At 56.6% G+C, this 23,869-nt stretch overlaps 1 protein-coding gene across 12 annotated transcripts in view; it reads left to right on the plus strand.

Moving 5' to 3' along the window:
- Nucleotides 1-23,869, plus strand: part of STRA6 (signaling receptor and transporter of retinol STRA6) — a 38,578-nt gene that overhangs the window by 5,536 nt on the left and 9,173 nt on the right. For 2 of the 12 annotated variants that reach the window (XM_045192884.2, XM_045192885.3), the window contains exons 2-10: nt 11,677-11,847; nt 16,689-16,755; nt 16,997-17,082; nt 18,149-18,288; nt 19,144-19,310; nt 20,677-20,799; nt 22,927-22,994; nt 23,140-23,216; nt 23,496-23,557. In XM_045192884.2, coding sequence (XP_045048819.2) covers nt 11,741-11,847; nt 16,689-16,755; nt 16,997-17,082; nt 18,149-18,288; nt 19,144-19,310; nt 20,677-20,799; nt 22,927-22,994; nt 23,140-23,216; nt 23,496-23,557 — 897 coding nt within the window. In that variant the 5' untranslated portion in view covers nt 11,677-11,740. Of the gene's footprint in view, nt 1-3,877; nt 4,049-7,097; nt 7,133-10,894; nt 10,964-11,263; nt 11,293-11,676; nt 11,848-16,688; nt 16,756-16,996; nt 17,083-18,148; nt 18,289-19,143; nt 19,311-20,676; nt 20,800-22,926; nt 22,995-23,139; nt 23,217-23,495; nt 23,558-23,869 lie in introns of those variants that run through there. The other 10 variants (XM_045192883.2, XM_045192886.2, XM_045192888.2 and 7 more) reach the window with 10 other exon arrangements.

Consider the following 23,869-nt stretch of genomic DNA (forward strand, 5'->3'; position numbering starts at 1 on the left):
GTGAGGGCAACACTTAGGTATGCGGTAATCAGGGCTTCCTATTTCCGAGAGAGCCTGCCTGACCTGCTTGCTCATTCCCAAGAGTTCCTGACTCACAGGGAGCGGAGATGTGTCTCAGGGGGAGAGGGACTGTGTCTGTCCTGGGAGCAGGCTCTTAGCACCTGCTTCTGGAGCCAGTGTACTTTCTTAGTCAAAACTCACAATGTGGGGCACAGCTTCACTTGACAGAACACCCAGTGCTTCTCATAGCAAAGACTCGTTGAGCTGGAGCCCATCCTCCTTGACCCTGACATACGCAATGGGAGAGGGGAGATTCTGCGCATTCCTCAGTAAGAACCACCACTACCATCACCACCTTACCATTACCACCGCCGTCATTACCACCGCTACCACCACCATTATCACTACCATCACCGCCAGCATCACCAGCATCACCTCTGTCCTCATCATGCTCATCATTAATGAATACATCACCATATCATTCACGACACTCTTCACTGAGCAGGTCTTGGGTACCAGGTGCTCTCCATGACTCTGTGAGGTAGATACAATGACCCCCACTTTACAGATGAGGAATTTGAGACTGAGAGAACCTCAGAAGCAGAGCTGGGATCTGAACTTAGAGATGCTATCTACACCTATTAAACCTGTCCTGAGTCTGGCTCAAGGATTTAAATTTATTCTGTTAGAGACTTGTGTACCCTAACATTATAGAAGTACAGTTCTAGAGGGCACGGTAATGGACAGCATAGATTTCATTCAAAAGATTCATTTGAAGTCACCTTAACTGGACGCATCATTTTCGTAAACTAAAAGACAACCAGTGGAAGGGTGGCGTTAGCCAGCGCACATGGCAGGCTTCTTCTGCAGTGACAGAATTCAGTTCCAGGTCCCCTCAGAAGAAGGCAAGGCAAAGAGGGTTTAGAAGACCATAGTTCTAGTCACCTGACTTGTGGGCGAACTTGGGCAGATCCCCTCCCCTCTTTGGGTGTCAGTGACCCATCTGTATGACGGGTGGGAGTCGGGTAGATGTCTTCCCACAGCTTTGATGGTCTGAAACTCTCTGAGTCATATTAGGAAAGGCCACCGTCTGGCCATTGGGGGAGAGAGAGTGGGTAGCAGAGGCTCCTTGGAAACCTTGACCTCAACAGCTGGGCCTGGCAACTAGCCTGGAGCTGAAGGCCACAGATTCTGCTAGGGCTGAGGTCTTAGAGATACAATGATTCTGTACAAGCAGCTTTCTTCCCTTGCATGCTTGAAGTAACCCTCAGAGACGTTATAAGGTGGGAGCCAGTCCCTGCTGCTGGAGGTCTGACCTCTGTGCACTGCACCCAGCCCCATACCCCTGCAAGCAGCCCCCTGCACACACCGTTCTCACCTCAACACTCCCCTCTCTCCTTTCTTTGCTTCTGTCCTTCCCTCTAACCTTCTACACAGGATGTGCAGTGATTGGATTGGCCTTAGCTTGGTTTGAGGGCCCACCACTTCTGAACCCCACCCGTCCCATTCCTGACCCCCTCCCCCCACTCTGCCTCTGGGGCAGGCTCTTTTTTATGGAGGGGTGTTTTTGTTTTGTTTTAAATTGTGGTAAAATACACCTAACATAAAATTTACCATCTTAACCATTTTTCAGTGTGCAGTTCAGTAGTGTTAAGTGCATCTACGCTGTTGTGCAAGCAAGCTCCAGCACTCTCTACATCCTGTACCCCGAACCTCTACGCCCATTACACAACAATCTCCATTTCCCCGCCCCCCAGCCCCCGGCAGCCAGAGTTCTGTTGTCTCTGCCTATCAGTGTGACCACTCTGGATTTCTCCTATAAGTGGAACTGCCCAGTGTTTGCTTCTTTGTGCCTGGCTTATCCCTCGGCATCATGCCCCAGGGCCCGGCTCACTCTTTCCCCAATCCAGGTTCGCCCGGTCTCCCCACCCTGCCTCCTGCTGTTGTGAGCACTGTGCCCTCTGCCCAAACTTCTGCTCCACCTGATGTCATCATGCACATCCCCCAGACGGCGAAAAGCCTGCTTCTCTGGAACCTCGTTAGTGACTCTTCCCCGCCACACTCTGACCTTCTTCTTCCCTTTCAAGTGACCGCTTGCCCACACTTGACTGAACACCCTTCAGGGTCATGTCTGTGTGCCCAGGACAGGACAGGGCAGGGCATGGAGGCAGTGCCTGGGGGACCGTTTGAGCATTACACAATGAATGAATGAACACAGGAACAAATGATGGGAGGATAAATGAGTTAATGGACAAACTCCACCCAGCTTCTCCTTGGGCAGAAAACTATAAAAAATGGTTCTTTCAGCTGTTTCATTTGGATTCTATTTGCGAGAAATGAAGACCCTTTTAGATTTTTGACCCATATTTCGACTCAGAGATGCACCCTGGTGTCCAGGAGGGCGGGGAGCAGCATGGGGGGCGGGACATAAGCAGCAGGCCAGAGTCAGTAGTTCCTAATGCTCAGGCTTCCTCTGGCCTGGCCTCAGTCCCACACAGAAAGTCTGGAAACCTCAGGGAATTTTAGCAGATCAGGGATGGGTAGCACCCCCATATTACAGATGGAAAAACTGAGGTCAGGACAGCAGAGCAGGACCAGATCCCTACACCCTCCCCAGGATTCCTTACACACCCCATCTGCCTCCCTGATTCAGCCTCCTGTGGCTTTCAAAAGGTCTGAACTCCAGGCAGCGGCCTGGCTTCTACAGCAGGAGTCAAGATGGGGTGGGGGGTGGAGTGAGCAGAGGAGGCAACAGCGCTGACTTCTAAGCTGCCTTCCTTCAGCAGCCCTAGTGTGAAAGGCCTTAAGGGGCCTTTCAGTCTCTCTTCCCCAGAAAAATGGCTGTTCAGAGGTTGCTGGCTTTGTCTAAAAGAGCCTGGGTCTGGAATTAGCACAGAGGGCCCCCTCCCTGCTTCTTACAATAGCTCCTTTCAGCCCCCCCCACTAACACCCCCACCCCCACTGCCATGGCTCCTGTGGGCCCGCAGACCCCCATCCCAAGGACCCACCTTCAACTGCCCCCACCCCACTGCGCTCCCAGCCTCTGCTCAGAACTGAATCCTTCTAGCAGGGAGCCTGTGAGGTCACCAGACCCTCCCGAGGGCTGGTGGTGGTGGTGGTGGTGCGGTGGGTGGAAGGAACAGAGGCATGGAGAGATCAGGTAGGTGAGTGAAGGGATGGGTCTGTACCTTAGGCTTCCAGATGCCAGGCCTGTGGGATCATGTGACCATCACCGCCCCACACTCGAACTCAGTCCCCAGCCCTCCACGGCAGCTTTCCATCCCCACAGTGGAATTGCCTCAGGCCCACCCCTCACTCCATCCAAGTCCACAATGCCAGTGGCTCATGGAGTGATAGAGTCTGAAAGAGTCAGACTAGCAAAGTGGAGCTCAGCGGCCAGCCTCTCCATTGCACAGGTGGGAAAACAGGCCCAGAGCAGAAAAGCGCCTCTTTTGTGGCCACTCTGCTAGTAGGTGGTAAAGGCAAAATTAAAACCTTAGTCTTTTGCCCTGACTGGTGTAGCTCAGTGGCTTGAGCACTGAGCACCCGCCTGCGAATCAAAAGGTCAATGGTTCGATTCCCAGTCAGGGCACATGCCTGAGTTGGGGGCCAGGTCCCCAGTAGGGGGCACATGAGGGGCAACCACACATTCATGTTTCTCTCCCTCTCTCCCACCCTTCCCCTCTGTCTAAATAAATAATTAACAGCACAGCGTGGGTCATCCCTGAAGCCCTCTAGCTCTGGCCTCCAGCTGAGCTGGGCTGTACGCATGAGCCCTGGGCTCCCTGCCCCCTTCCCCCCCCCCCCCCCCCCCCGCAGTGTCCTCTGCCAGCTTTGCCTCAGAAGGGATAAAGTTCCTGGGATGGCAGGAGGAAGAGGGTGCTAATTTCTCTGCCAGCATTGGCAGCACTGACCTTTGCCTTCCGTGTGCCTAGTCACCCGACTGCTCCACTCGCTCCCAGGACCCAGACCCCTGCTTGGGGGCCCCGCAGAATCAGAGGTCCTGAGACCAACACCAGCCCTACAGCACCCGAGACGTGTAGAGCAGGTAAGGGGGGTGGGAGCAGGAGCTGGCAGGGGCATCGCCAAGTCAGCACACAACGCTGTCCAAGAAAAGGTACCGCCTACAGCCTTTAGGAGGAGGGATCGACTTCCCAGCCAGGCTCAGAGATGGGGAGACAGAGGGAAACAAGACAAAGCAGGAGAGAGGGAAAGACAGAGAGGAGAGAGTGAGATACACAGTAGAGAGAAAGGCAGATACAGAGAGTTAGAAGGAGAGACAGAAAGATAGGAGGGGCCCTGGCCAGGGGGTGGGGCTCAGCTGATTGCAGTGTCACTCAGCGAATCAAAGGTTGCAGGTTCAATTCTCAGTCAGACCACTTACCTAGGTTTCGGGTTTGGTCCCTGATTGGGACATACGGGAGGGCAACTGATCGATGTTTCTCTCCCTCCCTTTCCCTCTCTTTAAACTCAATGAGAGGAGACAGGCAGACTGAGTCTGAGAGAGGGTGGGAGAGAGAGACAAGAATGGGATGGAGAGAGAGACTGGTGGACTGGGACAGAGAGAGGGAGAGAAAGAAGCCAAATAGGAGTTACTGACAGGCCAACCTAGGCGTGGGCACCGGTGGGCAGACGCTCTGCCGTGTTCTCGGCGGACAGAATGCTGAGGTGTGTACCTCAGGCCTGCCGCTAACCGTCTCTGGGGCCTTTGCTCAGCCCCACAGACTGAGCTCCCAGCCACAGAATGCAGCAGCTTTCAAGCTCTGGAAAAGGACGTTTCTGGAGAAAGACAAAGAGCCCTGTGGGTGGGGTGGTGATGGTGGTGAGGATCTCTGGCAAAGTGTCTCCTAACTCAGTCACTGTTCCTGGACTATCATGTGGCTTCTCTGGGCCTTGGTTTCCTCTGGATGTGATGATGAGTATGGTTAGAGCAGGGGTCTCGGAGCTTTCCTGTAGCCCTAAGGTCTGATCTTAGCTCAGGCTTTGTCTTTGTAGCTAATTTACAGCTCTATCCTATTTAACGCACGACCTCTGCCTCATTGCCCAAAGTGGCTGCTTGAGATTCAGCCATCACAACTGCATTTCAACTAACCGGAAGGAGGAAAAAGGTAAAGAAAACACTTGTATTTGGAAGTTATTCTAAACACTTCTGTCTCGATCTTATTGGCCACTACTTAGCCCCATGGCTGCATCTCACTTTGAGGGAGGCTGGGGGATGTACGGTCTTAGGATGTGGATGGAAGCCATTTCCCGTGGCTCAGGGGTGCCTTCATAGCAGGCTTTAACACAGTCTTAGAATGTTTCACTTTGCTTACTACATAGATTTGATTTTCTTTTACAAGATTTCATTTATTTTTGAAGGGAGGGAGAAAGAGAGGGAGAGAAACATCGATGTGTGAGAGAAACATGGATTGGTTGTCCCTCCCCACCCCCACCCCCCCCAACCGGGGACCTGACTTGGGCTGGTCCTGCTCCCTCATCTCCCGCCGAGCAGGCACAGCCCTGGCACCATCCTTGTTGCTCTGCCTGCTATTCTGGGGTCTTCACCATTACTGAAGCCAATCTTACACCCTAAAGCTTGGGCTCCTTGGGCTGCCCCACTCTTTCTCCTTCGAGGGGGAAGAAGATGTCTTCCCCGGCGTCCTTCTCCTGGGAATTTAGGGTCCCACCTTTGTCCCTCTCCCCTCCGGCCCCAGCACCACGGTTTCAGCACCTTAGGAGCTTTTTCTCCTTCCTCAGTCTTGTTTACACCCCTCTAGGAAGGGGAGGGGAGAGTGTGGTGGTTTAAGTCCACTCAGTGATGGCGACCAGGGCGGTGGCGGGGGGGGGGGGGGGGGGGGGGGGGCTCTCCCTGCAGCCCTGGGGGAGGGTAGTTGGGAGCACAGCTGCCCCAGAACCTCAGCCTTCTTCTGGGGAAAGACTGGGCTATGAGGAACTGAGAAAGGTTGCTGAGTGGGCCTTTTGGTGCTCCCCCTGGAACGAATCATACCTAAAATTTGAGCCAAAGCCCCGTGAAAGTGAGACAAACTGCCCCCTCCTCCTGTTCAGGGCTCTTTCAGCCCAGCTGGGCAGCAGTGGTGGGGAGGACTGGGTCAGAAACTTGGCTGGTGGTGCCCCTCTGGCTTGGTGCAATTCCTCAGGCAGTGTCCCTCCCCCCACCCCTGTCCCCAGTGATGGATGGTGACAAATGCGGGTAGGTAGGGGGTTCCTGAGCCCCTCCAGGGCCACAGCTGGGAGCTCAGCCATCAGAGCCTTTTGCCGGCTTCTCCACCAAGGTGACTCTGACGGCCAGAGAGATCAAGTTTCAGGCAAATGGTTGGGGAGATAGAGAGGCTCCTCTGGAGACAAGCCTCCTGTGTGTGATGTGGGGCCCCAGACCTGCTGTGAGCCTGAGTTGCAGAGGTGGGGGTGGGGTGGGCTTCTCTGATGCTGGAATTACAGGCTGGAGGAGGAGGGGCCCTGGCAGAGCTGGTGGGAAGGCGGGAGCTGCCTTTCTGGGGGGAGGAGATAAAACACCTTTGAAAGCAGGTGCAGGGGACAGTGCCCAGGGCCAAGTGCTGATGCCGCACAGCCAGTCAACCCTCTGGGACCCCACCCAGAGCTGGTGCTGGCACTCAGAGGACCAAGCTCCATTTGTTGGGGTGCACACTGTCTGCCTGGAGGGACAGGACTCCCCAGGGCAGCGCAAAGCCAACATGACGAAGCCGGGCTAAGACGGCCCCTGCAGAGGGAGGACTTGCTGGGAAGGGAGACTCCAGGGCTGTTATAGCTGCGGGAATTGTCATGGCCTTTGGGCCAGTCCTCCTCTGAAAGCGGGCACATCTCGATGTTAACAATCTCTTCTTAACTGCGCCCACCCACCATGGGGGCGCTCACTGCCCTGTGAAAGCAGGGAAGCTGCTTTGGTCCTGAGCTGAAATCTGTATCCCCACCTTCCTCCCTCTGTGGAGTCCGGTCTAGCTCAGTCCTCTGGGAGGGGAAGAACACGCTGCTCCCCTCCTCCCATTCCTCACCAGTGTCCACATTCCTACCAGAGCAGTCTGACCCAAGTCCCTTACGCTCTGATGACGCAGGAGGGTCCCAGGAAGGGCAGGTCACACGACACTTCTGAGGCTCCCTCTAGACAAGGAAGGTAGGAAGTAGAGAGCCCGCTGGCTGCACTCTCCTCCTACGAGTTCAGCAGCCAGCAACCCTCCCTTCCCTGAAGGGGATTGGGCTCGGTCATGGTCATGGGCCAGGCTAGGCAGCTGTGCTCGCCTGGGGCAGTTCCAAACTTGTGACTGCACTGTGTAGATGAGGGCTGACGCTGAGCTCTCTGGCCTGCATGAGGTCGAACGCACCTTGGCCCCGTATCTGTGGGCTCACGGGGGGCGGGTGGGGGGGTGAAGCTGCACAAGCAGGCACATGGGGTATCCCCCTACTCCTGGACCAAAGTGCCCCTTGGGGATTCTCTGCTGTGCCGTCGGGGAGAGAGGTGATGCTGAGGCTCTGAGGCTTTACTGAGGTTGGGGGTGTAGAACTTTTGAGGAGTACAGTTGGATTCAGGGAGCCCAGGGCTGGGATGGGTCTCTGGGTTTCTGTAACTGCTCACTCATCATGGTTTTGAGCATCTTGCCCCAACCCATGCTTGTTTGCCAGACCTTGAGGGTCCTTGGAATGTGCCTGAGGTTTGACGTGTTTTAAACGTTCTGGTGTGTTTGTGAAGTTCTGGGGGTCCATGGGGGTGACACTGAGGTTCTGGGGTTCTTGTGATGTAAAATTCTAGGGATATTGCTGAGATTTTTGAGCTACTCTGGGAGCCTTGGGGGTCTTTGGGGGTTGTGTGTGAGTTCCAGGGCTGCTGCCGTCCTCCCCCATTCATTCGGGCCCACTCCTTCTACGCGAAGCACTTTGCCCTTTGAGAATTCTGATAACCATAGGCCAAGGAAGGCACACGTGAGCCTGTATTTCTGGATGTGAAAATTCCTCAGATGCAGTCAGCTTGAAGAAAACATGGGGAGGAAGGCTGCCCCTCCCCAAGGCCTTCATGGGCCAGCTCCAGCCCGAGGGGCCTGGTAGCCCTGTCCTAGGCCCAGATGGCAGATGGCCTTCGTCTGCTTAGAGCCCGGGAGCATTTTGGGGATCCTCTCTCAGAGTGAGCAGGGTCCAGCTACCCCAACCTGTGCCCAGCTGGGAGCTCTGCTTGGCCTGGGCTGATGCTTGGATACAGCGTCAGCCTCATCTGCATGGGCCTCAGTGGGCAGCCTGACTGCTGCCCGCTCTCTGCCATTCTCGGCTCTCCTACGACACTTACACCTCATTCCAGCTGCCACTGCTGACCTTATCTGATCTTAGGGCCTGCTCCAGGCCCCTTCCTCCAGGAAGCCTTCAAGACTGCCCCAGTCATCTCTTCATTCCTCGTACCCCTTCCTCTTCTCTGAGCTTCTGCAGTCTGTCTCCCAAATGCCTCCTCTCTCTGGCTCCTCCTTTCCTGATGGCAGGTGCCGGTCTCCTGCCCTTTCAGGTGGGAGTCCCCTTGTAAAGTCATCTCCGGAGGGCAGGCCCTGACCTCTACATGGCCCTACTGCAGATGGAAGGGATATCCTGGGCACTGGGCCATAGCAAGGGGCAGTGGTGGTACCAGTGGGTGTCCCTTTGGGGCAGAGCAGGGTTTGCTTTAGGGAGCGGTGCTGTGGGGAAGGGCCTGTACCTGGGCTTGGCTGGCGTCCCTGAAGCTGGTGAATGACCTTCCTCAGTGCCCAGCTGCATACCTTTCTCCCTTCCTCCAGGTCTCTGCTCAAATATCTCCTCAGCATGGCCTTTCCTGACTGTCCTGCCTAAAACCGTCAATTCCTGTCTGTCTGTCTGTTTCTCTTCTCTTACTCCACCTCGTTCTCCCTCAGCACTGACACATTGTGTCTGCCCGCGCCCCCACAGCTCGGCAGGCCCCCTGAGGTACAGGAGCTCATCCGCCTTGCTTGCTGCTGTACTCCGCATGCAGAACCTTGTGAGGCACCCGAGCGCATACAATCGACAATCGTTGAGTGAAAGAGAAAGGAAGGAAGGAAGGAAAGAAGGAAGGAAGAAAGAAAGAGAGCACTAGGCTGGGGGCAGACCCAGGCTCCCTCCAGGGAGGGAAGCTATTCTGACCCGCAGAGACGTCCCGTCACGAGCATCTCTGCCTCGTTGGGGAAGCCAGCGCCCCATCACAGGTGGACTTGCATGGTGGGAGGTATCATGAGGGGGATTTAAAATCAAATGGGGCGGGGGTAGTAAGGCTAAAGGGGGCCATATACAAGGTGATAGACTTGACTTTGGGAGGTGGGCGCGCAATGCAGTACACAGACCATGTATCGTGGGAATGTACACTTGAAACCTGTATCATCTTATTACCTAGTGTCACTCCAGGAAATTTAATAAAAATAAATAAAATGAAATAAGGGGAAAATATGTAATAGGGATGAATATAATATGCCACATATGAGTGGAATTATTTCGGGTGTTTAAAGGTAATCCATGTCCCAAGGCAGAAATAAAATAAAATGCTGCCACACGAGCAGAGATGGGGTATCGGGCTCTGGAAAGCCCCGCTGGGGAGCCAGGGCGCAACTGCAGCCCGAAAGGAGGAGCGCGGCTCTGCGCACGCAGTCACAAAGCCCCTGTGACCTGAACACTGTGCATGGGGGGACAAAGGAGGAGGAGGAGGAGGAGAGGCAGCGCTGTGCTCTCAGGAGCTCACGGCAGGCCTGGCAGACAGGGTCAGATGGGCGGTGTGGAAACCTGCAATGCATCAGATGGAGACCAGGTTTGGCTCTGAGTCAGCAGATGCTGACATCTCTGCGGATTGGGGAGGCTGGGCAGAGTCATCTTCCTGGAAAAGGGGCCATTTAGGAAGGAGGGGGCGGAACCAAGGCCAACAGAGCACTCAGGCCCACTCGCAGGAAGGCCTCGTGGGTCTGCCGACTGAATTTGGAGGGGGAGCCTTTAGGAGTTCAAGCCCTGTCCCCTCTGAGCCTTCACTTGTGCCATCCCCTCTAATGGGAATACGCTTCCCTGCACCCTGCTCCTACCTTTAACAGCCCCCCACCTTCTGCTCAGCTTACTTCCCTGTCCTCAGATCTTCACTCCAAGGTTACTTTCTTCAGGAACCCCACCCCTTTCTTGGGCCAAATTCAGTTATCCACAGGACATGGCAGGGCCATCTACCCTCCCTTTAGGACCCTCAAACGCTAGAGGTCATTTACCTACTCATCTGTGTCCCCTGAACTGTAAAGCTCACATCCCAGGGTCCGGAACAGTGCTGGCACTTAGTAGGTGTTCAATGAGTTTATGTTAAGACTAAATGGATGAGTGTCTTTGAAAAAAAGACTTGTTGAACAAATGCCTAAGCTGGGTAGGGCCAGGGCCCAGAGCCCTGTGGGGTACTGGAGGGACCCTCAAAGCTTCAGAGGTCCTGACCTCCACCAAGGGGTAGGGGCCTGAGAACTGCTCTCTACCTTCCTCTGCGTCTTGACCCCCCACCCAATTCCTGCTTAAACTAGGAAGGGGAAGGGAGCAGGCCGGGGTGGGGGCCACTTCTCAGGGGAGGCAGAATGGAGAGGTACCCCCCGACCCGCTTTTCCTTACCCTCACCCTACACCCTGGAAGGAACAGGAAGTAGGCAGGGCTCTTCTTTCCTACCCATGGGTCTGGTTCGTGTTTAAAGGACTAATTTTCGCCTTGTGGGGATGAGTTATCTCCTTGTGAAATCAAGTTGGAAAAACAGAAAATCTTTACCAGTAAGACACATGCTGCCTCCCCCCGCCCCCCCCTGCCCATGGAAACCGGCAGGGGGGAGGGATGGACAGGCTCCCTCCCTGCCTCTGTCCGGCCAGCCCCTTGGATGGCTAATGTGCCAGATTGCCAGACCGGGTTTGTGGGAGCGTGGGCACAGCCGATGTGCTGACCAAAGGTGTGGGAACTTTGGGGCAGGCACCGAAGGCAGGTACTTGTGTTGGAAGTCAGGTGTGGGTCCCTCCTGGCCACACCCCTCCAGGGCTGGGAGCCAGTGGAGATGGGGCCTCCTCCCCTGGGAGGAGTTTTTGTCAGGACCGTGGTGGGTTCCCACCTCTCAGGCCCAAAGGGGTGGTCTCGAGAGAGCCTGAATAAAAGGGGGAGGGGTGGGCTGGACCCCCAAGAGCAGGAGGGGCCAGCAGTCCAGCTGGGAGGGTCCAGCAGACATGCTGGGCCCTCCCCACAGCCCGCCCACCCTTTCATCTCTGCAGCTCCTTCCTCCCTGGCCCTTCCTTCAGCCTGTGTCTGTGGGTCCTTTCGGTGGGTTTGGGGAGGGGGAAGGAAGGGGGGTGTCTCTGTGGGCAGCTCGGATTGGATAGACCTACTTTGCAAATGGTCCTCTGAGCAAAGACCTGCTGGTGGTCAGTCACAGAGAGACAGGAGCCCAAGGACCCTGAGGGAGCACCGCTCTCAAGGGGATAGCTACCTCCTGCAGCACCGGGCAAGACAGGGCAGGAGGGGACAAGAAGGGACAGGAGAAGCCCTTCCCCTCCTCCTGTGCCAGCCACCCAGGCCCTCACTCCCAGACAGGCTTTTACCAGAGAGCTAAAGGCAAGAAAGTAACCTTTAGGATTAAAGAGAAACCTTTCTTTGTTTGAGTTTCTTTTTCTTTTTCTTTCTTTTTTTTTTTTTTTTCTCCCTAAGCCTCTTTTCACATCTGTAGTGACTTTTTCCCTCTTGTCTGGAGGTCAGAGGAGAAGGATAGAGAATGTCCGGAGCGGCAGGGAACCAGTCCTCTGGGACCACAGAGGACTATTCCTACGGCAGCTGGTACATCGACGAGCCCCAGGGTGGCCAGGAGCTGCAGCCTGAGGGGTAAGTGGAGGCCCTGGCTCTGTGGCCGGCAGACTGGGGTGTGGCAGAGATTTCTGATGCGGGATGGGGAACAGCTGCCAAGACGGGCTCTGCTGCTCCCTCGTTTGCTGTGTGGCCCTCAGCAAGTCACAAGACTCTGGGCTCCAGTCTCCTCATCGGTTACCTGAGAACAGCCCTTGCCCAGGTGTAAAGATACTTGAGGTGGGGACTTGGGCCGGACAAGTCACCTAGAAAGCACCTGTGTGGCTTGTCTACAATAGATTCCTGGGCCCCATCCTTAAAACGGGTGACTCTGGCCTGCAGCCAGGCTGGAGAGCGCTGGGTGAGTGGTTGAGGGACGCTGGACCTGCCTTCAAGGAGTTACTGCGCCCTGTGGTGTTAGCGAGTGTCAGGTTCTCTAGGCAGGCTGGGGGCAGGGGGAGGCCGAGCGCCAGGGAAGAAAGCCCGGTGAGGAGTCCTTGAGGAAAGAGGCCGCTCTGTTTTCTTTGGCTGGCCTCAGAATCTCCGTGAAGATGAGGAGGTCCTGTTCCCCCAGCAGGACTGCGGGGGCCAGCGGGGGGAGGGAGGGAGGCTGCCTGAGCACAGCATGGTGTGTCCCGGGAGTCGGCCCTAGCTGCCTTTGCCCAGGCCATTTCTATCATTGTTTAGTCTGGGCACCCCGGTGGGGGAGCTGGGCCTCGCCTGTCCCCACATACTGCCAAGGACACCTCACCAGTGACAGCCCCAGAGCTCCGTTGTCCCCTTGCTGTTCCAGCCCTGGCCCCTCCCCCACCTCCTACTCTGTCTGGGGGTTGGGGGAAGTGGAAAGGTGAGTCCGGGGCTTGTGGAGCCAGATGTCCGCACATCTGTTCTCCATCAACAAACAACTGCAGAAGGCAAAATGCTCACATACCTGGGGCTGGGGCTGGGGCTGAGGCTGGGGCTGGGGCTGGGTTTGCGGCCTGGTCAGACTCAGGCCAGAGGCCCCACCTCGGCCTGGGGCTGGGGGTGGGACTCTGGGCTCTGACTGTAGGGAAAGCCACCCTGCTGTGGGCAAGGGTGTGCCCCTCCCGTCCTCCTCCGGCTGACCCTGCTGCATATATATGGAGTTGGGAGGAGCAGCAGAACGGGGAGGAGCCCAGGAGCCCCAAGGGGACAGAGACCCTGCCCTGGGCTAAGGCCCTAATCAGAAGCTGTGCCCTTGGGTGGCTCAGGGTGTGCTCCCTGGCCAGGGCCAGAAGCTCTCAGCCGGCTCTGTGGCTGGAGTATTTAGGAATGGCCCTAGAATAAAGTTGGGTGTGTGGCAAGAACTGGGCGGTGGGGGGAGTACTGCGTCTAACGTGGGTGGCATCTAGAATTTACAGCTCCCTTTTTCCACTGCAGGGAAGAATGAAGAGGTTTGTTTGAACCTCCTAACTTAGCCAAACCAAGCTGAGCTGCCTGCCTCCTCCCCACCACCCCCTCAAAGATGGGAGCCGGAAGCAGGAAGCCCAGGGGAATCTCATGGGGGTGAACTCAGGCTCACCTCGCCTGGTGTGAATCAGACACCCAGGGCGATGGGGCACCAAAGCTCTGAGGAGTTCCGACAGTGGTCTTCCTCTGTGCCTCAGTGGGCCCCCGCAGGCTCGGGAGTTGGGGTTGGTAGGCACTGGTGACAGTGGCTGGGGTGGACCCTGTCTCCTGGCCACACTTATCCACGTGCCCCTCTGGTGCCAGGCCCTGGCTGAAGAGGGTGTAGAGCAAGTCTGATGGGGACGGGACGTGTCATCCAGGGTCTTCTGTGGGCAAGGGATTGATCTGTGTAGGCCGAGCTGGTCCTTTCCACCCCCAGGGGCCCCTCTGGCCACACATATAGGGGACACACATATATATACCTATGGCGGCTGTTCAGGATGTCACGCACCTCCCCATGTCTTCAAAGGGCCACCTGGAAGGCGGAATCAGAGACTCCCCTCACAGACTCCCCACAGGAAGCCCACACCAGGCCACTCGCAGGCCCTGCTGCCGTGGGTGGGGGAAATCGGGGAGCAGGGCTCCCCGGGACCTCGCGCCCAGGCCTCCACCCCAGACAGCCAGGCTTTCCCTCTGGCCCTCAGAGGTGTGTCTTGCCCTCCCCGCCCTGGATGAGGCTCCGCTCAGGCTTCTACTCAGAGTCAAGTCTAGAAACGCTTGTCTGGTTCTCTCTGTTTCAGTGTCTGCACCACCCTGCAGTCTGGCCTCAGGGTCCAAGACCAAGCCTCAGCTCCTGGGGCTACGCTGAACTCTGGGGCTCACTCCTTGTCTTGAAATGAGGCCCCCAAACCCTACAGTCATTCCGGAAACTCGCCTTCCCTCTGCTCCTCCACATCAAGGCGTGCACATTCCTCCTGCTAGATACTCATCCCTCTGAAGTGCGGCCTGCCGTCCCCACTGCTCAGAGACTCCATGTGCGGAACCATTTGAAAATGCTGCTATTTGACTGGTTTTGATGTACAGAAATGGCAATTTCATATGGCCCAACTTAACTCCTCACGTCCCAGTCAGATGCGGGGGCTCTGACTCCGACTACCTCAGTCCAAACCCTGACTGCCGCCTCACTAGCTGTGCGATTCGGGCAAGATACTTAGCCTCTCTGAGACTTAACCTTCTGGTCTACACAAGGGGGTTAGTTACTAACAGTGCACACCTCAGGTCACAACTGAGTTAATCCCTGGAACAAAGGGCGGCTGGCGTTTGGTCAATGCTTAGTAAGTACTGGTTACCGCTGTTGTGCATATGCAAGTCTAGCGACAGAAATCTCCTAACACCCTGAACGCTGCCCTGCTCAAACACTCTCAGTGGCTCCCTAGCGCTTCCCATGCCTGTGTAATGTGCTCTCAGCCTCCCTGCTGGGCTGCTCTTGAGCTGAAAGCCTTGCCCAGCCCCAGCCACACGACCTACTGCCTGTCACTCTGCTTCTCTGTGCTGGTCCCTCTCCGCACGCAGAGCTTCCTTTCCTCTTCTTTGCCTAAAGACACGCACAAAGAACCTTTCAAACTAAAAGCATGTCCCACTGCCTCTGACGCCTTGCCCCGAGGTTCCCTCCGTCCTCTGCACGCTCTAGCACCTGCCTGTGCCTCTTCCAGGGTCAGGCTCCCACCCCGCCGACGTAGTGTCCTTTGCGTGTGAGCTGTTCTGCCTGTCCCACAGCACAGAGCATGGGCCCACGAGCCATCAGACAAATTTCTGTGGCTCAGACCTCAGTCACGTGAAGGTCTGTGAGCCTCAGCCAAACTGAGCTAAGAGGTAGATGCGGGGCCAGCTGGTACAGAAAGGGCTGGTACAGAGGTCCCCCCAGATAGGGCCTGGAGGGGATGCTTGGGGGTGAATGGGGCCATGGCCAGGCTATTGCAGGGACGCTTTGCGAGCCCCTGGCTTGGCTGGCCTAGGGGACACGTCTGAGCAGGACCTAGTCAGGTGAGGAGATGCACGCTGGCAGGGCCTAGAAAGGTGGCTCTGAGCTCTTGGGGCTGAGAGGGGCCCCACATGCTGGAGTAGGGGGCCTCGGTGTTGGAAGTGGAGTGTAAGGCCTGGACTCTGACAGTGTGAACCTGGTCCCCTATTGGTACCTGCCCTTCCCATGAGTCAATTCTGCTTTGGGAAGAGGCCGGCTCTGTCCTGGCTGAGAAGTTGCACAAAACGGACTCATTTTGTCCCTTCACCCCGAGGACAAGCTCCATGACCAGGTTCTTTCCTGCTTTGCACTCTCTGGGGTTTCCTGAAAGAAAGCAAGGGGAGACCAGGCTGTTCCAGAGGAGTCATAGGGCTCTGAGCTCACCCTGCCGATGAGGTCTTGCAGACCTTATCTGTCACTCAGCAGGAGTGTGCCCAGGTGGTTAGGTGAGCCTCCTGGGCAGGGAGGACCCGGCTGCAGCACCTTGCTGGCCTTTCCCACGGGGGTGTCCTGCCAGGCCCCAGTGGAGCAGGCTCAGAAGTCCGCTCTTCCCCAGAGACCCCGTCCTGCCTGCTCTCCCAGGCCCAGGCCCAGTTCAGAGCTTAGGGCTCCTACCCCTTTCTCTTCCATGGCCCAGCTGTGGAAGTGGAAGCTTTTATTGTGCCCGTCGATCCCTTTGTGTCTACCCTGGGCCTGTCTCTGCTCAGCTACGGTGAGAGCCAGTCCTCTGCCAGGCCGCAGGGACCCTTTATGGTAATTAGAGAAAGGGATCCCCCTTTACACGCATGCAGCTCAGTAGGTTCAGGGCTTGAAGAACAGTGTGGCCTGGATTTCAGACTACACTCGCTTGCTCACTGGGCAATCTGGTGCAGTGTGCAGCCCGCCCAGCTGCACACAGAAGCCCTTAATGAAAGGGAAACGAGAAGACACGCATAAGACCTGAAAGACCAAGGACCATCATTCCAGTCAGACACAGACTGGACTCAGAGACCGGTGGAGGGAGGGCAAACCGTGGGACCAAACTCTTGGTTGTTTGACTGGGGTAGTATGCTCAGCCACAGCTCTGAGAAGAAGAGTTCTGTGAGGCCTAGAGCAATCAGGGAGGCTTCCTGAAGGAGGCAGGGATGAAGTGGGCCTTGAAGGCTAGGAAGGATCTGGGTGAGAAAGAAGAGAGGTTCAGCCCAGCTGGCCCAGTGCTTCTCCCACATCTTCCCCTGGGAGGCCCCTGTCCTTTAGCCCTGGAACCTCAGAGCTTGGCATGGGGCTGGTACACCGTAAAAGCATGAGAGCTCCCAAATGGCCCCAAGAATGAGGAACTGGGCAGGCTTGTGTAAGAGAGCAAAGGATTGAGGGAGGAGGAGCCCCACTGTGGACAGCCTAGAACTCCAGACCTGGTGGCATACCTGGGGGTCCCCACCGAGGTGTGACCCAGCCTCCACTCAATCTGCAGGGTAGTGCCTGCCTGCCACCCCAGTGTGCCGCCCAGCCTCCTCCACACTTGCTTGGCTGTGCTGTCGGTGAGTCTAACCTAAGCCCAAATGGCTTGCAACCTGCTGCCACCCCGGGCAGGGTGATTTGGGTTCCCTGCTGGGGCTGATGAAGGGAGTACCTGGGAGCCCAACATGTGGAAGGGGTTCTCATAGTCCCCAAGATACCACATGAGTGTGCACTGGGGAATAGAGGGTCTCCTGGGGGCTGAGGTCAAGCCGTCAGTGAAGGCCTGGGCACCCCAAGTTCTCCACTGTGCTCTCCTTGCAGATTGTTGTGTTGCTGCTGCTGGCCATGCTGGTGAGGCGCTGCCAGCTCTGGCCCCTCTGTGGGCACGGCAGGCCCGGGCTGCCCAGGTTGGTGCTGTGACTTGGGCACCCCCACTCAGGGGGTCCAGCGGGGGGTGGTGGTGATTTGTTACATCCAGCTCTAGAAGCCAGCTCTGGCCTCAGGATACCCTCTCTTCTCTCAGCCTGAGGTTCTCTCCATCCCTACCCAGACCTCCAGGTTTAGTTGGGACCCCCAGAGGGAGGGGGAGGAATCCACTCCAGTTCACCTGCTTTTGTTCCAAACCCCAAAGAGCCACGAGCTCACCAGGGCCTGGCTCTAGGACACACTTGGTCAGGCGGCCCCTGAGGGCTTCCCCGGGGCCCTGATGCTAAAGGCAGGTTTCTGGGGGATCCTCTCCCTGACTCTTCAGCCTCGCAACCCCAGAGCCTGGGACAGGGATGACCTTGAGGAGTTGGGACTGGTCAGGCTTGTATGGGTGGGGCCCCGGTACAGGGGGCCTTACACCCCAGGCCAAGGCTCCAAACAAGGTGGGTTGTGCATAATGGTTTCGTGGGGAGCAGGGGGTTTGCCCTGCCTGGGGGAGGGCTTGAGGGAGCACGAAGCAGGATGGAGCTGTCAAGGCATGAGGGCAAGCTGGGCCCCAGAAGCAGGGAGTCTTTGTGGCCTGCCTGCCCTGAGCCCAGAGAGGCAATGCCTGGGACAGCTGTGCCCTCTGCCTGCCCTCTGCCCCAGGGCGTTGACCGTTATGCAAGGATGTTGTGACTCTCTGAGCTCTCTGAAGATCTGCCAGCCCAGACAGACCAATTAGTGTGGAGGCAGCTGTTTCCTGGAGCGTCCAGGATGGGTGGAGGGAGCTGTACTCAGGCTTGTTCCTGCGTGTATGTGTGTGTGTGTGTGTGTGGTGAGGGGCAGGAGAGAGGATGTTTCCAAGTCACTCTGCCACAGAGCCCAGAGCTTGGTACAAAGGAAGCACCACACAGATACCTGTGGAGCGAATGGGTGCAGGGCCTCCATGTCCCTGTGTGGAAAGTGGGCCTGACTCTGCTTTCCCAGTCCGTGGAGCAGGGCATAAGGAGATGGTGGGCAGGGCCTGAGCAACTCCCTCCTGCCCTGTCCCTGCCCCCACACCAGCCCCGTGGATTTCTTGACCGTGGATGGGCCCTGGACCGTGCCTGCTGCTATCTTCATGGTCCTGTTCAGCTCCCTGTGTCTGCTGCTCCTGGCTGAGGCCCCGCTGCCCTTCCCAACCCTGACCTCACCATCCAGCCAAGGTACATAGCAGCTGAGGCCTGAGCCTGGATTGACGGGGTGGGGTTGGCGAGGGAATCTGGACCGTTGTGGGAGGGCTCTTCTATAGTGGACCAGGGTGATTCCCATTCTAGTCATGAGCCACTGCCAAAAGACTCTGTCCCCTTATTCTTCCCACTGCCCCTCCACAATGCCTGAATCCTCCCTTTGTTGGCCCCAGCCATTGGGTCAATATCGCCCTCTTTGCTTCCACCATTCTTGTGCGAACCCCACCTGAGGAGGGAGGGAACTCCCTTGTTCATGGGCACGGGCTGAGTCCCCCAGGTAGCCCAGCCCCTGTGAGAATGAAGGAGGCGGGAGAGGGCCACAAAAAGGGGCCCAGGAGAATTGAGCTGGGCTCAAGGAGGTGATGGTAACAAGGACAGCTGCCACTGGCAGGGGCCACTGTCCTTTGACAGACCTCCTTAGAGCATTGACCTCCACAGAGACTCCACACAGTGTGGACATTAAGCCCCACTTTGTAGTGAAGGCCGCTGAGGGTCACAGAAGGGTGCAATAATAAAGGAGTAGCTTGCATCTTCGGTACAAACTTAGGCACCATGCTGAGCACTGTGCAATAGACCTCCTCATTTTGCCTTTGCTAATTTAGTACCATTGTTTCCATGTTACGGATGGGGAAACTGAGGCTCCAGCAGGTAACTGGCCCAAGATCACAGAGCTGACATTAGTCACAGCCTGGATTTGAGCACAGGACTCTTGCTCACTGAACTAGCTGAGGGGCTTGGCAGATGGAGACAGGAGAAAGGCCTGGGAGAGCTGGACTCAGCAGCCCACACCTGCCCCTCCATTATTGTCTCTCTTCCCATCTTGCCTTCCAGGGCCGTGGAAGGTGCTGGCCCTGCTCTACTACCCTGCCTTCTACTACTCCTTGGCCGCCTGTGCCACAGTCAGGCATGAAGCCTCACACCTGCTCGGCAGCGTGCTGTCCTGGGCTCACTTTGGCGTCCAGGTCTGGCAGAGGGCAGAGTGTCCCCAGGTGCCCAAGGTAACCACTGATTCACAATGGCCTGGAACAGAGGGCACGGAGGAGCCACGTAGGTCAGCGTGGCTCCTTTCATCTCTGTATGCTGGGCTTTCCTGCAGCCTTCCACTGTGCACGGGATTCCAGTCCTTTAAACACATGCCATTCTAGGGCCAAGAAGCTGGGCCAGCCCTCAGGCGCTGCCAGTCTGAAGGGGGTAGGGAGGGGGCAGGGGCAGAGGAGGAGGAAGAGGAAGCCTAAAGTCCTCCCCATCGTTGATCCCCTAGCCTTCTGCTGGGCAGGCCGGAGTGGGAGTGCAGACAGATGGAGGACGGCAAGCACTGAGTAGGGAGAGAGTCTCAGAGGGCTAAAAAGAGAATTCTGAACCTTACCTGTTTCACTGGTTGCTGGCTGGGGGCGTGAAACTGCTCAGTCTAGAGCCCAAAGGGTGGAGCTGTAGGCTTTGAATTCAGGCAACCCAAATCCGAATCCGCTTCATTCATTCACTCACTCACCCATTCATGTGTTCATCAAACATATTTGAAGCACATAGTCGGTACCAGGGACGTTCCCAGGCACTGGAATATGGCTGTGAACAGCACAGGTGTGGCCCCTGGCATCACAAGAGCTGCCATTTCAGAAGAGGAGACGTAATAAACAAACAAACAAATGCACGAGAATGATGCCACGTGGTGCTAAGTGCTTTGAGGAAGCCATGTTACCTTCCTGAGACTCAGTTTCCCTCCTGTAAAGGGAGTTGATATCACGGAACCCTCAGGTAGAGGGGAAGATTAGCTGGTTTCTCTGAGAGCAGGGACTTGATTCGCCCTTTTTTTTTGCCACCCGGGCCCTGGCAGGTACTAAGCTCTCAATAAAAAGGTAGTGAGTAACGAATGAATGAGTATGTGAGGGGCCCAGCCCTGGGAGTTCAGGGGCAAGGGCCTCAACGCCAGAGGCAGCGCACGGACTTCCTTGGTGGCGAGGTTACAGACTGTGCTTGGACAAAATTAGGCCTTTGTCTAATTGTCAGGGGCCTGCATCCAAAGTGCCAGCAGCACAGGAGCACAGGGAGAGGTTGTCCCTATGTATGGCCACATTGCAGCCCCCTGGGTGGGGAAGAGGGGGTTATACAACTTCCTCCTTTTGGCTCCTCTAAGGGCTGTGGGAGTCCAGGGCCTAGGGGAGGGGCAGGCATCTCTGTGGGACCTGAGAAGGGGAATGAGTGACTCTAGTTGGGGGTAGGTGGGTGGTCATAGAACCAGAAGCCTTCCTATGGCACCCCAGACCACCCTTCGTGTCCTGGGTAAGGTGGGAAGGGAAATGGATCCTGGCCTTTGACTGGGGGAGAAAGGCAGAGGTAGGTGTTTCTGGTGTCTGTCTGTCTGTCCAGATCTACAAGTACTACTCCCTGCTGGCTTCCGTGCCTCTCCTTCTGGGACTTGGATTCCTGAGCCTTTGGTACCCGGTGCAGTTTGTGAGAAGCTTCAGCCACAGCACAGGAGTGGGCTCCGAGGTAAAAGGGCTGGGCTGGGCTCCCCCTGTCTATTGCTCCCCTTACGTGCAGTGATGCTTAGTGAAGGACCCAGCAGCATGTAGCAGGTTTCAGAACAGGTTTGGTGAGTTGCCAAGTAACTGGTTAGTCCTCCCTCCCAGGCAAAGTCTAGGCCAGGCCCTGGGATGGCACCAGCATGCCCGGGGCACCAAGCTATGTGCATGGCAGGGACTCATCAAAGGAGAACTGGGCCAGAGACAGTAAGTCATAGCTCTGGTCCTGAACCCCTGGGCTCCAGCTGGAGAATTGTCCCTGCTAGGAGCCCTGCAGAGCCTGACACAATCCAGGAAGCGCTCAGGGAAGAATTGCATTCCGAATCAACACTCGGTTGGATAATATCAGATGAAGGGGAGGGCTTCCTGAAGGAGGCAGACTTGAGCAGGGGCCTGAAGGACAGGCAGGATCTGGAATGGGGGGAGAATAAGGAGAAGGCGCTGTAGGCCCAGGACAGAGCATGAGTAAAGGGGCAGAGATGGGTTGCATCTGTTTTGTTCATGCTGATTTGCTGCACCTGGCAGTTTTTAACACAAAATAAACGCTCAGCAAATTTTTCTGTCAAAAGAGAAGACTTATAAGATATGGCCATCGTACTAAGAAGCCTTCTGAGTACCCGTCAGGTGCCAGGCCTGGGGCCAGGTGCTGTGGGCTCAGAGCTGACTGGCTGCGTCTAGCCCTTAGGAGCTCCAGTGTGCTGGGGGAGGTGGATCCAGCAGCCTATGCTACAGCAACGTGCAAAGTGCAATAGGGGCTCATCCAAGTGCTTGGGGGTGCAGGCAGAAGTGGGGCCAAGTACTTTTCCTGGTCAGAGAGGAGGAAGAGGAAATCGCTCCACAGAGGCCCTCGAGAAGGGCTGAGGACGAGGAGGCAAAGGGCTGGTCCCTCTTCCTTCAGCGGGGGAGGGTGAAGGAAAGACTTGGAGGGTGGCATCTAGGACAGAGAGCAGGTAGGTGGCGGTGCCAGTTGCTAACATGGAGCGCTGGATGAGAGAGAAGTGCAGGGGACCCTGGACAGTTATGGGGGTGTGGATTTTAAGGGTCTGGTGGGCAGCCGGGCCCCACGGCCCTGGAGCTCAGGAGAGGGGCTGGGACTGAACCCCGAGGAGGGATGGAGGATGAGGGGCAAAGAGGCCGGAGTGGGCTCCTGTTACCCAGGGGCCACCCTAGGTCCCCATGGGCTCACCCGACAGGGTTTGGCTCTCATGAAGCAGCAGCAGAGTTCGGAGTACTTTTCACTACTGCCTCCTGATCTCTAGGGAAGCCCGTTGTCCCCTCAATCTTACAGTTGGCTCAGAAGAGGGGAGCAGCCTCCCAGGATACACACCGCACCAGGCATGGCTCTGCCTTGCTGAATCCTTCTCCCCCTTCCAGGCATCTTCTCTGCCTCACCTCTCATCCCATTGCATGGCTTTCCTCCTGAGAATCTTGGGAGAAGTAAAATCCTCTTTAGCCCTTAGTTAAGCCTCAAAGGACACAGTTAAGCTTTGAGCTGACTCACACCTGCCCTGGACCCCAGGGTTGCTATGGTAACAGGTGACAATGGCCTATATTCTCCTAACGAAGGGAGCAGGGACTCGTTCCCATGGGTCTCTGCCACTTGGCAGTCAGTTTAAGGCCTGGAATGTGGCTTAGACAAACCCTGTCACCCTTGTGATCTCCCCGGAGTGGAGGGAGAGGCCTGGGGCGTCTGACTGGGAACGGCCCCGTCCTGTATCCTGACTGGGGATGTGCCCATGGGACACAGGCTCCCTGTACCCCAGTCTCGGTCAGCAGAGGCCAGAGAGCCTCTGGCCTCTCTGAAGGAAACAATGATAAGATGTGACTGAGCAGAGCGGAAGAGGGGCGGAGCGAGACCTTAGGAAGAACTCCCCAGCATGGAGTGTTTTAGACAGGAGATCAATTAGTCTTGTATTTGTGGAGGAGGAAAGGGCAGCCTTGGGGAACTTGGGCCTTGTCCCACAGGTTGGCCCTTCTCTGCAATTCTCTACAACCAAGAGGTTTTTGTGGAATACCTACTGGGTGGCCACTGTGGTACCCTGAGCCAGGTTCCTGGGGATGGCTCTAGGCACGTCTCACCTCTCTGTCCCCACAGAGGCTGCAGAGTAGCTACCCCGAGGAATATCTGAGAACCCTCCTTTGCCTGAAGAAGCTGAGGAGCAGGTGAGGTTCTAGGCATACCTTCTGGGCCATTGGGCAGGGCAGGCACTGGGCGGGCTGATGGGGCAGAGATGGGGAATGAATCAAATTCTGGAGCTCAGGGAAGGGGCCACCCTGAGTCCCTTTCACCCGCTGGGTCTTTCTGCAGCTCCCATGCCTCCAAGCATGGCTTCCTGTCTCAGGCCTGGATCTGCGTCAGACACTACGTCTACACGCCACAGCGAGGTATGGAGCGGGGTGCTGGGGTCAAGAGTGACAGGTGACCTCCCCCTCCCATGCACAAAACAGCTACAGTGGCAGGTCAGCACCTGCAAACCCCAGAACACTGTCATCAGGAAGAACGGCCCCCAGCTTGGGACAAGGGGAAGCCCCTGGCCTGGCCTGGCCTTGGTGGTTCAGGGTCCTGTGAGCCTTGGTTCTTTTCCTGGGCCCCCGGGGAGGGATGGGGGCTCCGGGGCCTGGGTAGTGCTCGGCTCACCATACCCCCCTTTTTGGGGACTGCAGGGTTCCGACTCCCCCTGAAGCTCGTGCTTTCAGCCACCCTGACGGGGACGGCCATCTACCAGGTATGTCCTGCCCCTGCAGTGCCAGTGGCCTCTGCACCCCCAAGCCTGGATGCCTCAGGCCCAGCTCACCTCTCCAAAAGTGTGACCCACAATCCTGTCCAGCGGCTTCTGATGTCTTGGGGACACTGGCCTACCCAGAGGAAGGAGGTGTTAACTCTCATTGGGCTCGCACGGAGTCAGAGCATGCGTTTTGGAGTCGTATAAACAAGGGTTAAAATCTGAGCTCCGTTATTTGCCGCCTGTGAGACCCTGCACACATTACTCAACATCCTTAAACCCATTGGCTCCGCTAAAAATGGAGGAAATTCCCTT

The sequence above is a fragment of the Desmodus rotundus genome, chromosome 7 (assembly GCF_022682495.2).
Source record: "Desmodus rotundus isolate HL8 chromosome 7, HLdesRot8A.1, whole genome shotgun sequence".
In the NCBI taxonomy this organism is placed as follows: Eukaryota; Metazoa; Chordata; class Mammalia; order Chiroptera; family Phyllostomidae; genus Desmodus; species Desmodus rotundus.